This window comes from Scyliorhinus torazame, chromosome 10 (genome assembly GCF_047496885.1).
Source record: "Scyliorhinus torazame isolate Kashiwa2021f chromosome 10, sScyTor2.1, whole genome shotgun sequence".
Lineage (NCBI taxonomy): Eukaryota > Metazoa > Chordata > Chondrichthyes > Carcharhiniformes > Scyliorhinidae > Scyliorhinus > Scyliorhinus torazame.
The window spans coordinates 252519324-252533611 of record NC_092716.1 but is presented as its reverse complement, the minus strand read 5'-3'; the positions used below and the strand labels follow the sequence as shown (position 1 = coordinate 252533611).

Genomic DNA, 14288 nt, shown 5'->3' with positions numbered 1-14288 from the left:
GTTACAAACTTTAAAAAGGCTGCCCGGCAGTGATAAGGTGCTGTCTGTAAGTGGCTTTAATTAACAAGCTGAACATGGGACTTCGGCCCCCTGGAGAGCTGCCTCCCAATCTGATTGACCAGCAGCTTTGCAGCCCCAGTAGCGCTGGAACTGATTAGCGTGCACTGTTGGGAGTGCAAGAGGTCTCACGAAGAAGCCAACATGGATCCTGGACTGGGGCAAATCAGCAGCGCTGTGTCGCTGCAGAGAGTACCATCTACAAGATGCACCTTCTTCAACAGCAACAGCGTCTTCCAAACTCATCACCTCTACCAGCTGGAGGGATATGAGTGGCAGGTAGAACAAAGAACAATACAGCACAGGTACAGGCCCTTCGGCCCTCCAAGCCTGCGTCGACCATGGTACCTGCCTAAACTAAAACTGTCTGGACTTACGGAATCCGGATCCTTCCATTCCCACACTATTCCCACACGAGGGCAGCACGGTAGCATAGTGGATAGCACAGTTGCTTCACAGCTCCAGGGTCCCAGGTTCGATTCCCGGCTTGGGTCACTGTCTGTGCGGAGTCTGCACATTCTCCTCGTGTCTGCGTGGGTTTCCTCCGGGTGCTCCGGTTTCCTCCCATAGTCCAAAGATGTGCAGGTTAGGTGGATTGCCCATGATAAATTGTCCTTAGTGCCCAAAGAGGTTAGGTGGGGTTACTGGGTTATGGGGATAGGGTGGAGATGTAGGCTTAAGTAGGGTGCTCTTTCCAAGAGGCGGTGCCAACTCAATGGGCCCAATGGCCTCCTTCTGCACTGTAAATTCTATGATGACTCTCCAAGTCACACTGTTCTGACTTGGAAGTATATCACCTTTCCAGTCATTGGGTCAAAATCCAAGAGCTCCCCGCATAACAGAACTGTGGGAGAACCGTTACCACATAGACAGCAGTGGCCCAGGAATAAGTTCACCACCACTGCCTGAAGAGCAATCAGAGATAGGCAATGAATGATGGCCTTTCTAAAAATGTCCACTTCCTGTGAGTGAAATTAACTTTAATTTCCACACTTAAAGAGCAATTTGAAGGAGAAATATGTTTAAGTACCACGCTCTTCTCAGTCTCGATTGTTTATGTTAAATTCCACTTGTTTACACTGGTTTTTAATATTCTGCTCTATGCTAATGAGATTCTGTCTTTATATGTAATGGTCGGCAATGTTGACATGGATAGCAGTGTAAATGTTTGGGTTGGTGAAACTACATGGCTGTTAATTCTTGCTGGGACTCAGTTTTGTGATCTTGAAGTATGAACAGGTCATTGCTCTATATTCAATCACTTTAAGTTTTAAAAATATTGTTTCTGTTTCGATGTGTGGTATCAATGTCTTCATCTGCGGTAGACCTAAATGGGAAAACAGATTTGACCCAAAATACTTTTTATAGTTTTTATAAATGTATGTATTACAATTATGCAACCTTCTCCAAGGGACAACGTAATTATTTAGAAAAATATTCAGTTTTATAACAGAGCCTGGCAGTCAAAAAGTTCAAATGAACTTGTGGCCCAAATACGAATTAAAAAGAAATGATTACAAAAGTTATAAAGTGGAAAATATTATCATGAACTGTAATATAAATATTATGAAGGGATTTTGCATATTGAAGCCTTGATTAATAGTTGAGTTTAAGTTACTAATTGTTCTTTGTACCTTATATTTACAGTCCTTCATAAACAGCCCAGAGAAGTATGCCTGTGTTTGCTGGAACTGGGAAGAATAGCTTCCAGGTAAAATTACAATTCCCTTTTATTTTATGAATATAAACATGGATAATTTTCACTTTGTTAACTATTTAACCCAGTGCTTTGCTGACAACATATGTTGTCATCCCTGCCAGGCCAATAAATAGTACAAAGAGATTGTGTTCAGCACCATCCTGTGGGCAGTTCATTCACCATTCTCTGGATTGAAATATTCTGGCTTGAATACCGTGAGCACCACAAAGATTCACAGAATTTGCGAACCGCATAGCAAGAGAAAACAGAAAGGATTATTTTTCTTGCTACAGGTTGAGGATCTATTTCAGCTGGAAGCTCACAATACTTAGGCTTAGGTTCAAAAATGAGCATTGACTTGTTAAGTTATGGGTGCACTCACAAATAAACAGTGAAGAGTGACGTCAGTAACACTTTGAATGTCTTTCCTTCACCTATATCGCATTGAGAGGCGTTTTGACCACCAAATAAAATTAATCATCAATACGATTTAGTGATTGAAAATTATTTGTGCTTGAAAGGAGTTGTATTGGGGCTGGTTTAGCACAGTGGGCTAAACAGCTGGCTTGTAATGCAGAACAAGGCCAGCAGCGCGGGTTCAAATCCCGTACCAGCCTCCCCAAACAGGCTGAATTTGGCGACTAGGGGCTTTTCACAGTAACTTCATTGAAGCCTACTTGTGACAATAAGCAATTATATTATTAGTGCCTCAGATATCTAAAATGTATTATTACTTTTTCATAGCATTAGGGCCTTGGAAACACAGAGGGCCCAAGTTTGATTCCCGTCTTCATCCAGCCGTTGAATTTAGCTGTTCTCTTTATGTGAATTTATCATTTTGTTTGTACAATTTTCAGCATAGATTGAAAACCCATAGTGTAATTGTGTAAATATAGTAATATGAGAATGGTTAACATGGAAACGTTTCTTTTTTCTCGATGGCTGGATGGAGGTGATGCAGATAAGACTAAGCTCGTAATTCTCCGTTTGGGAGACTACGGGCGGGATTCTGCGCTTGCCGACGCTGTAATCGCATTCGGCGATTGGGCGGAAAATCCCTTTTGACACTGAAATCGGGGGTGGCGCCATTTTTCGGATGCTCCGCCCCCTCAAAAATGGCGTAATCGCTGAGTACGTCGTACACTGTTGGGACGGCCTCAGGGCATCACCTGAGACTCCCGATGGGCCGACTTCCCAATGGCATCGGTCACTTGTCCTCTCAGTTTTCGGGGAGCTCGCATGGCAGCTGCGGACTGTGGGGGGGGGGGACTTCGGCAGGGGCTGGGGGGACCGGTGGGGGGTGGTCCGGGGGTGGCGATGAGGTTACAGGGCAGGCTGGGTCCGCGTACGGCCGGTGCCATGTTGTACGGCGCGGCCGCCACAAGTCGCCGACCTGTGCATGCGCGGCCATGGACCCAGCCATTTCCGTCCATATCTGCAGGTAAAACCACTGATTTATGCATGTGTTGGGAGCGGAAATCCAGAGGTAATTCACTATCCCTTACCATGTAAATTTATCCTAGGCAGGGATTGCAAGGTATTCCGTGACAGTGAAAGAAAATCACTGCTTTAAAAATTATCTGTGCAAGACACCTGTGCTCAGGCAGAGGAAGCAGCCCTAGTAAATTTCTAGAAAGAGAAAACCACATTAACTGGGTTTAAACCTCCTCAGATTTTGATCTGCAATGCTTTCATTCATATGAATATGAAATTGATTTTACTAGACTGTGATTGACAGGTTCCACACACAGCCAGCTGTTTGGATTGTTTAATCTCATTTACCTTCACGCCTGAGTGGATTTCAAGTAGTTAGCTGTCAAAATAAACACAATGTTTAGAAACACCTAGCTATGATTGACAGCTCTTGGGCCACATCAAAGACAGTTAAGTGCTTTCTGCAGAGAAAAAGAGGAAGTGAGAGCACTTAACTGGACATTTGAATGGCTCGCCACATTTTACAACCCAGCTCTTGCCGCAACAGGGCTGTAAATATCCCCCTGTGGCGATGGCCTTTCACAATGGCATTGGTTAGAAAATTCATCAAAGACCAGAATAATTTTATATTGCAGCAGAGATAGAATGTGCATGACTCTGTGTACAGGAGAACTGATAATAAAAAATACAGGAAATATGCAGGTCAGGCAACATGTGTGGAGAGAGAAACAGAGTTAACAGGACTGATTTCTGCAGAGTCCACGGATCTTTAAAAATACTAAACATGACCCGATTCTGGAATTCAATCTGCCCTTCCTGGCACCCGAATTTTCACAGGATAAGGATACGGGAAGCGAGTCCATTACGCTCACTCCCGATCTGGCCAGCTCCATAGTGGTGGTAGGCATCTCCTAGCCTCTGCCACAAATTCTGTTCAGCAGGACCAGCTTCCCCATGACTTATCGTTCACGGCATCTCTGAAGAGTTGAGCATCAGTGTCTGGATTCACAAACCCTTTGAAAGTTAATTTTAAAAGTTTTTACTCATGCCCACATACTCCCTCCATGCCATGCCAACTCATGCCCCCCATGGACCCTTTTATCATTCATGCCACCTATATCACTTCTATATGACACACTCAGTACAGAACCAATTAAACCTACACCTTAAAGAGTGCAGAAAAGATTTACTAGGATGTTGCCGGGACTTGATGGTTTGAGTTATAAGGAGAGGCTGGATAGACTGGGACTTTTTTCCCTGGAGCGTAGGAGGCTTAGGGGTGATCTTATAGAGGTCTATAAAATAATGAGGGGCATAGATAAGGTAGATAGTCAACATCTTTTCCCAAAGGTAGGGGAGTCTAAAACTAGAGGGCATAGGTTTAAGGTGAGAGGGGAGAGATTCAGAAGGGCCCAGAGGGGCAATTTCTTCACTCAGAGGGTAGTGAGTGTCTGGAATGGGCTGCCAGAGGTAGTAGTAGAAGCGGGTACAATTGTGTCTTTCAAAAAGCATTTAGATGGTTACATGGGTAAGATGGGTATAGAGGGTTATGGGCCAAGTGCGGGCAACTGGGACTAGCTTAATGGTAAAAAACTGGGCGGCATGGACTGGTTGGGCCGAAGGGCCTGTTTCCATGCTGTAAACTTCTATGATTCTATGATTCTATAGTAACAGCAGTATGTGGGGAACTGCTTAAGAAATCATACTTGTCTTAAAAACAGCTGTTGCTACACCCCTATAAAAATATCAATCAACCATACCTTTCATGTATCAATAACAGAAGCTATGTGTACTTGACATCTCTTTATCTTCTGTAACTAAACATTGAGTCACTGACAAAATAAATCTCAGAGAAAATTATTGTTATCGCATCAGAAAGCTGTCAATCATCTTCTCAGCTAAGTCAACAAAAGATGTTAATTCTTTAATAGGAGTCTGGGTTAATGTGCAGTAGGGTCCCTCTTGTTCTACCCATGCAGTGAAAACTCTTCGTCAACACAGCAATTATATGTTCTCTTGATCATAAATGGAGGAATAACACTCAAACGTTTTCTTTCCATCTTGATGTGGCAGTTTCTGATGGGTTTTAATAACCAGAAAAGCAAGTGCAGTCTAAGAGAAGCAGGCACCATATTATCTACACATGTGGCAGCACCATTAGATGAAGTTTCCTAACCATTACTGGGATATTTGCATTATCCTGTTGTGATCTCAGACTCTGGGCTGAATTCTCCATTTGGGAGACTATGGGCTGGATCCACTATTTTTGAGCCAAAGTGCAGAGGATTTGTGGCATTTTACGTCAAAAAAAATCAAGGCCGACCCCTCACTGATCCTGCGACCGGTGAGGGGCTAGCAGTCATGCCGCATAAAACTTCCGGCTCCCATGATAAAAAGGGTTGAAGAATAGCCGGGTCCATGGCCGCACATGCGCACGCCGATGACCTGCAGCGGTCGCGCCGTAAAACATGGCGCCGGCCGTGCACAGACCCGACCTGCCAGTAGTGTCCCCTGGCCACGGCCCACCAATCCCCCCACTCCTCACGGAAGCACCCCCGGCCAGCAGCTGGACACAGTCCGCAGCCACCACACCGGGTTCCCGACCGCTGAGACCACACGTCAACAGAGCATCGGGTGACGCGCTAACACCGTCCCAACGGCGACGCGATGACGCCATTTCGGAGGGGTGGAGGATACGAAACCTGCGTCAAATAGGCGCTGCCCCCGATTTTGGCATCAGAACTGGTTCTCGATCTGATTGCCGAGTTTAGCACACTGGGCTATATCGCTGTCTTTTAAAGCAGACCAAGGCGGGCCAGCAGCACGGTTCAATTCCCGTACCAGCCTCCCCGAACAGGCGCCGGAATGTGGCGACTAGGGGCTTTTCACAGTAAATTCATTGAAGCCTACTTGTGACAATAAGCGATTTTCATTTCATTACAAAATCGGCGTTGGGGAATGGCGAATCCGCCCTATGCTCCCAAAACTAAATCACATGGAATTAGCGTTTCCGCTGGGAGCACTGTTCATTCAAAATTCAGGTCATGCAAATGGGCCAGAACTCTGCCCACGTGAAAATGCAAGCGATTCTTGGTCCCGCTGGAGTATGAATTGCTGGTGCCGGGATTTGGGTTAAAGTGCCTGACAAGCTGGAGCTGCTTATAAGCGCTCAACTCACCACATGGCTGCACGGAGACCTGCCCCCACCCCACCCCGATTCCAGGAGTCTGAGGTTGACCGACTGCTGGATGCCATCGAGGAGAGGAAGGACACCCCCCGGATGGGGTGGATACTGAAGCCCACCCTACTGAACAGCGCCTGGAAAAGGAGGCAGAGGCTGTCAGTGCTGCCAGTATCACCAGGAGCACCGGCACCCAATGCTGCAAGACGATGAATGACCTTTGGGCAGCTCAGGTGAGTCACCATCTCTGTACCCCAGCACCACTCCCATCGTTCACTCCACACATCACACCCAATCCCCAAGAGGCCAACAAAACCCCACCTGCCTGCACCTCCCTTACAACCCACTCTGCACAAAACCCCAAAGCCTGTATTGCCCTCTTTTGCCAGGAGCCTGAAGTGTTGGGTACTCTGAGACACAGATGAACCAACACGGTTGCGAATGGTGCAACGCAGTTTTATTTCATTTAACTATTGACATAGTAAACTCTGGTACTCAGCGCATGGTGACTGTCTGAGTGGCTGGCAATGAGGTCTGTGCCCTGAGCCGTCTCCTGCTGGACTGCCCAGGAAGTGTCGTGTTCCTTGTTTTGTACTGTGTATGCTCTTGTCTGTGATTGGCTGTTGTGTTGAGTGTGCTAATTGGTCCGTTGATCTGTCCATCATTATGTATGTATGTATGTGCTGTGATGTTCACTTGAATATCATGACATCCCCCCTTTTTTTTACAAGATTATGTGCCTACGTGGTTATAAATAGAGATGTGTACTGAGTGCAGCTAAATGTGTGTATGTGTAATATTTACAGCATGTACATGGGGCTTAACTATATATAAGGGGCGATGTCGGGTGTGACATAATAAAGAGGTTGTACCATAACAAAGAACGGGGAAATGTGGAACGATAAAACAAATTCCTGTAACGATAAGAACATAAACATGTTAACACAGTGGTTGCATGAGTTCAACGTGTAAACAGTCTCATAAGTCCAGTCTAGTAGGTGGGCGACGAATTCGGGTTAACCGCCTCAAGGGTAGGTCTGGAATCACCGGCTGAGGTGCAGGCCTGGCCACGAGCGACGACGGAAGGGGCATGGTAGCAGGCAGCTCCACAAAGTCGCTATCAGGAACAACAGGAGGACACGGTGTCACTGTAAGGTCTCGTAGCGAGCGTGGAAGTAGGCGAAGAGCCCGGCGATTGCGCCTACGAACAGATCCATCAGGCATGCGATCCAGGAACGAGCGGGGAGCCACGCGTCAGAGAACTTTGGCAGGTGCTGACCAGCCACCTTCTGGTAGGTGGATGCGGACTTCGTCTCCAGGGGCCAGGGCGGGAAGATCAGTTGCCCGTGTGTCATACGACCTCTTCTGGCGACCTCGCTGCAGTTGCATCCTGTGCAGTACCGGAGCATGGTCTTTTGTGGGTGCCAGGATGGAAGGCACAGTGGTCCTGAGGGCACGACCCATCAGCAGCTGGGCTGGTGAGAGACCAGTGTCTAGTGGGGCCGAGCGATAGGCCAGCAGGGCGAGGCAGAAATCCGATCCGGCAGCAGCAGCCTTGCAGAGGAGCCGCTTGACAATGTGAACGGCCTTCTCCGCCTTTCCATTGGACTGGGGGTGCAGAGGGCTAGACGTCACGTGTGTAAAGCCATACGAGGCAGCAAACGATGACCATTCCTGGCTGGTGAAACAGGGCCCATTGTCCGACATGACAGTCATCGGAATGCCGTGGCGAGCGAAGGTGTCTTTGCAAGCCCTTATGACAGCAGACAACGTCAAATCGTGCAGGCGTATGACTTCTGGGTAGTTGGAGAAGTAGTCAACGATGATGACATAGTCCCTGCCGAGCTCGTGAAATAGGTCCACACCCACCTTCGCCCAGGGGGACGTCACCAGCTCATGGGGCAGAAGCGTTTCAGGAGGTTGCGCCGGCTGAAACCTTTGGCAGGTGGGACAGTTGAGCACGAAGTTGGCAATATCGTCACTGATGCCCGGCCAGTATACCGCCTCTCGGGCCCTCCGTCTGCACTTCTCGACCCCCAGGTGGCCTTCGTGTAGTTGGTCAAGAACCAGCTTGTGCATGCTGTGCGGAATCACAATCCGGTCCAGCTTCAGAAGGACACCATCAATGACGGCCAGGTCGTCTTGGACATTGTAGAACTGCGGGCACTGCCCTTTGAGCCACCCTCCCGTCATGTGGCGCATCACACGTTGTAGAAGGGGGTCGGCCGCAGTCTCTCGGCGAATACGGGCCAGACTGGAGTCGTCAGCTGGCAGATTTGCCGATGTGAAGGCCACCTGCGCCTCGACATGACATACGAACCCCTCCAAATCTGGCGGCGTGCAGACTGCTCTGGATAGGGCATTCGCAACGATGAGTTCCTTCCCTGGGGTGTAGACCAGTTGGAAGTCGTACCTCCTGAGTTTAAGTAGGATGCGCTGGAGGCGAGGGGTCATCTCGTTCAGGTCCTTGTTTATGATGCTGACCGGGGGGGGGGGTGGTCAGTTTCAACAATGAACCGGGGGAGACCATACACATAATCATGGAACTTGTCTAAACCGGTTAGCAAGCCCAGGCACTCCTTTTCGATCTGCGCGTAGCGCTGCTCTGTGGGGGTCATGGCTCGCGAAGCATAGGCAACTGGGGCCCATGACGCCGTGTCATCCCGCTGCAGGAGCACTGCCCCAATGCCGGACTGGCTGGCATCAGTCGAGATTTTGGTGGCACGAGACGTGTCGAAAAACGCACATACCGGTGCAGTGGTGAGTTTGAGTTTGAGCTCCTCCCATTCCAGCTGGTGTGTGTGTTGCCACTGGAACTCTGTGGACTTTTTGACGAGGTGGCGCAGAGCTGTCGTGTGGGAGGCAAGGTTGGGAATGAACTTCCCCAGGAAGTTGACCATGCCAAGGAAGCGTAGCACTGCTTTCTTGTCTGCCGGCTGCAGCATGGCTGTGATGGCGCTCACCTTGTCTGCATCCGGATGGAACCCTGAACGGGAAATATGGTCCCCCAGGAACTTCAGCTCGGCTTGGCCAAAGGAACACTTGGCTCGGTTGAGGCACAGGCCGTTTTCCCGCATGCGGGCAAAAACGCGTTGGAGACGATATAGGTGCTCCTGTGGTGTGGTGGACCAGATGATGACGTCGTCCACGTATACGCGCACCCCTTCGATGCCTTCCATCATCTGCTCCATGATCCTATGAAAGACCTCGGATGCCGAGATGATGCCAAATGGCATCCAGTTGTAGCAGAACCTGCCTAAGGGGTATTGAAGGTGCACAGCTTTCAGCTGGATGGATTGAGTTGCGTCTGCCAAAACCCCTTAGAGGCATCCAGTTTGTAAATATTTTCGCCTGGGCCATTTCGCTCGTGATCTCCTCCCGTTTGGGTATGGGGTAATGTTCCCTCATGATATTGTTCTTGAGGTCTTTTGGGTCAATACATATCCGGAGCTCGCCGGAGGGCTTCTTGACACACACCATGGAGCTGACCCACGGCGTGGGCTCCGTGACCCTGGATAGGACCCCTTGGTCCTGGAGATCCTGCAGCTGCTGCTTGAGGCGGTCTTTGAGTGACGCAGGGACTCTGCGAGGTGCGTGAATGACCGGGATGGCATCTGGTTTGAGGCGAATTTGGTAGGTGTATGGCAGTGTTCCCATGCCCTCGAATGCCTCCTGGTTGTGGGCGAGGAGCGATTGGAGCTGTGCGTTGAACTCTGCATCGGGGAAGTCTGACGTGCCGTCTGGAGAGAGAGAGTGGACTCGTTGCACGAGGTGGAGAGCCTTGCATGCCTGTGCGCCTAGCAGGGAGTCCTTCGATGAGCCGACTATCTCAAACGAGAGTGTGGCCGTGTGTGTGTTGTGTGTCACCTGGAGCTGGCAGGATCCCATAGCCGGGATAACGTTCCCGTTGTAGTCGAACATTCTGCACCGGGACGGCCGGATTGGTGGTCTGACCTTCATGGCGTAGTAGGCTGACCATGCTATGAGGTTGGCGGAGGCGCCAGTGTCCAGGCGGAAAGTGATCGGCGATCGGTTGACCGTCAGGGTGGCACACCATTCATCACCCGGATTGATCGTGTTGACTCGGTTCCCATCAATGACCGCAACCCGGAAGGCGTCTCGGTCATCTGTGTCACCGGTCTGGATGTCGTCTGGGCCCGATTCGTAATGGGGAGGCTGAATGGTCCGCACGTCCCTGCAAGGTTGTCGGAGATGTGGGTGCCATGAGGAACTCGATCGCCTGGACCCGTTCGGTCTCTTCCTCATCCACACAGGGAGCAAGTACCTCATACCTGTTGGACAAGGTCAAGGGCTGAGGCTCCTCAACTAATAAACTCAGGATCCCCCTTGCAGTCACACCACTCTGTCCCTGACCCCTGTCCGAATTAACAGTACTTATTCTACCGGGTGTGACTGCCTCCTGAAACAAAGCGTCCAGGTAATGTTCCCCCTCCCTGATGTGCCGCAGTGTGTGCAGCTCGGTCTCCAGCTCATCAATTCTGAGCCAAAGTTCCTCGAGCAGCCAACACTTGCTGCAGATGTGGTCACTGACGGTCTCAATGGGATCCACCAGTTCCATCATCATACAGCAACAGCACATCACCTGTCCAGCCATATTCAACTAGTTAATTAATTTAAATATTTAAAAAATTTTCTTTATAGAACCTCACGGATCAACCCGAACTCCAACAAAAACACAGCCCTCTCTCGCCACTCACCCGAACTCAGTCACTCACCTAAACTCAGATGCATTCTGTTCCAATCAGCACTCCGTGACTAAAGGCTCTCCTGCCACACCTTTTACATAGAATTTACAGTGCAGAAGGAGGCCATTCAGCCCATCGAGTCTGCACCGGCTCTTGGAAAGAGCACCCTACCCAAGGTCCCCTATCCCCATAACCCTGTAACCCACCCAACACTAAGGGCAATTTTGGACACTAAGGGCAATTTATCATGGCCAATCCACCTAGCCTTCTAGAATGAACTTAGCTGGCTATATAAGTTAGCGAACTATTGAATTCATTTTGAAACAAGTATAAAATAGTTATACCGAAGTCCAATATCAGAGACTAACATCTTGCGCCAGAGGACATTTGAAAAACGTCCCATCAGAAATTGTGCTTCTTTTGGTTAACCAAATTAACCAATCAGCACCCTACACAAGGTCAACACCTCCACCCTATCCCCATAACCCAGTAACCCCACCCAACACTAAGGGCAATTTTGGACACTAAGGGCAATTTATCATAGCCAATCCACCTAACCTGCACATTTTTGGACTGTGGGAGGAAACCGGAGCACCCGGAGGAAACCCACGCACACACGGGGAGGATGTGCAGACTCCGCACAGACAGTGACCCAAGCCGGAATCGAACCTGGGACCCTGGAGCTGTGAAGCAATTGTGCTATCCACAATGCTACCGTGCACTCACCTCTCCCAGCACTCCCGCCTCTCTCCGCCCGCGCTTTTTAAATCTCCCGGCTCTCTCCTCCGGCGCTGTTTTCGCTGTCCCGGCTCTCTCTGCTCCCGCGCTGTTTTCGCTGTCCCGGCTCTCTCCTCCGGCGCTTTTAAAATCTCCCGGCTCTCTCCTCCGGCGCTGTTTTCGCTGTCCCGGCTCTCTCTGCTCCTGCGCTATTTTCGCTGTCCCGGCTCTCTCCTCCCGCGCTTTTAAAATCTCCCGGCTCTCTCCTCCGGCGCTGTTTTCGCTGTCCCGGCTCCCTCTGCTCCCGCGCTGTTTTTGCTGTTCCTTGTTGATATCAGCTGTACCCTCTCAATTGTTCTTTCCGGGGAAAAAGTAGGACGTTTGTACTCCCTGGTAAACATGGGGGGTGTCTTGTGGAACAGGGGGTAGCATCCCTATTTGGAACCAATTGCTCCAGGTTTGAGTTTCATCCTAGGACTTGATAGCCATGAAAGGTGTAGTCATAACGTGACCAAACAGGGTGGCCATCCATCTGTAAATCCTTACAGCACACCTGTGGCAGGCAGTGAGAGCAGAGCAGACTCCTGGTCAGCCATACTGGATATGGAGTCGTGCCCCTCATGCCTCTGGCAATGACCTGTTTGAGGAGCTAACTATGGAAACAGACTTAAGTATGTAACCAAAGAGAAAAATGTTGGAATTTCTCAGCAGGTCTGGCAGCATCTATAGGGAGAGAAAAGAGCTAACGTTTCGAATCCAGATGATCCTTTGTCAAAGTCTTCTCAAAGTGAAGAACAAAGGAAAACATGGTTGCAGTGACTGGTTTAATGCAACAGTGTTTTAACATCTGACAGATCTAACAAGTGTCCCCACTGGTGATGCAAAAGAAGCCTACAGTGTAAAAGGTCATTGTCGTGGTGACTTCACCATTTAGTCTGCAGGTGGTGCAGTGGTGCAAGGGTCAAGGATGTCTCGGAGCGGCTGCAGGGCATTCTGGAGGGGGAGGCTGAACAGCCAGCTGTCGTGGTGCATATAGGCACCAACGATATAGGTAAAAAACGGGATGAGGTCCTACAAGCTGAATTTAGGGAGTTAGGAGTTAAACTAAAAAGTAGGACCTCAAAGGAGTAATCTCAGGATTGCTACCAGTGCCACGTGATAGTCAGAGTAGGAATGACAGGATAGCTAGGATGAATACGTGGCTTGAGAGATGGTGCAAGAGGGAGGGTTTCAAATTCCTGGGACATTGGGACCGGTTCTGGGGGAGGTGGGACCTGTAAAAATCGGACGGTCTGCATCTGGGTGGGACCGGAACCAATGTTCTCGGGGGTGTGTTTGCTAGTGCAGTTGGGGAGGGTTTAAACTAATGTGGCAGGGGGATGGGAACCGATGTAGGAAGTCAGTGGGGACGGAAACAAAAGGCAGGAAGGGAGAGTGTGTAAAGCATGACCAGAGAAAGCAGGGCAGAGAGCAAGGAAAGTCTACATTAAACTGCATTTATTTCAATGCAAGGGGCCTGACAGGCAAAGCGGATGAACTCAGGGCATGGATGGGCACATGGGACTGGGATATTATAGCTATGACTGAAACATGGCTAAGGGAGGGGCAGGACTGGCAGCTCAATGTTCCGGGGTACAGATGCTATAGAAAGGATAGAACAGGAGGTAAGAGAGGAGGGGGCGTGGCGTTTTTGATTAGGGAGAACATTACGGCAGTACTTAGAGGGGATATATCCGAGGGTTCGCCCACTGAGTCTATATGGGTGGAACTGAAAAATAAGAAGGGAGAGATCACCTTGATAGGACTGTACTACAGGCCCCCAAATAGTCAGCGGGAAATTGAGGAGCAAATATGTAAGGAGATTACAGATAGCTGCAAGAAAAATAGGGTGGTAATAGTAGGAGACTTTAACTTTCCCAACATTGACTGGGACAGCCATAGCATTAGGGGCTTGGATGGAGGGAAATTTGTTGAGTGTATTCAGGAGGAATTTCTCATTCAGTATGTGGATGGACCGACTAGAGAGGGGGCAAAACTTGACCTCGTCTTGGGAAATAAGGAAGGGCAAGTGACAGAAGTGTTAGTGAGGGATCACTTTGGGACAAGTGACCATAACTCCATTAGTTTTAAGATAGCTATGGAGAATGATAGGTCTGGCCCAAGAGTTAAAATCCTTAATTGGGGCAAGGCAAATTTTGATGGTATCAGACAGGAACTTTCAGAGGTAGATTGGGGGAGACTGTTGGCAGGCAAAGGGACGGCTGGTAAATGGGAGGCTTTTAAAAATGTGTTAACCAGGGTGCAGGGTAAGCACATTCCATTTAGAGTGAAGGGCAAGGCTGGTAGAAGTAGGGAACCCTGGATGACTCGAGATATTGAGACTCTGGTCAAAAAGAAGAAGGAGGCATATGACGTACATAAACAACTGGGATCAAGTGGATCCCTTGAAGAGTATAGAGATTGTCGAAATAGAGTTAAGAGGGAAATCAGGAGG

General features: G+C 49.2%; 1 protein-coding gene across 2 annotated transcripts in view; it reads left to right on the top strand.

Moving 5' to 3' along the window:
* gas2a (growth arrest-specific 2a) overlaps positions 1-14288 on the top strand; it is a 212536-nt gene that overhangs the window by 72215 nt on the left and 126033 nt on the right. For both annotated transcript variants that reach the window (XM_072466673.1, XM_072466672.1), the window contains one exon: positions 1705-1768. In XM_072466673.1, the coding sequence (XP_072322774.1) occupies positions 1705-1768 (64 nt within the window). The remainder of the gene's footprint in view (positions 1-1704; positions 1769-14288) is intronic.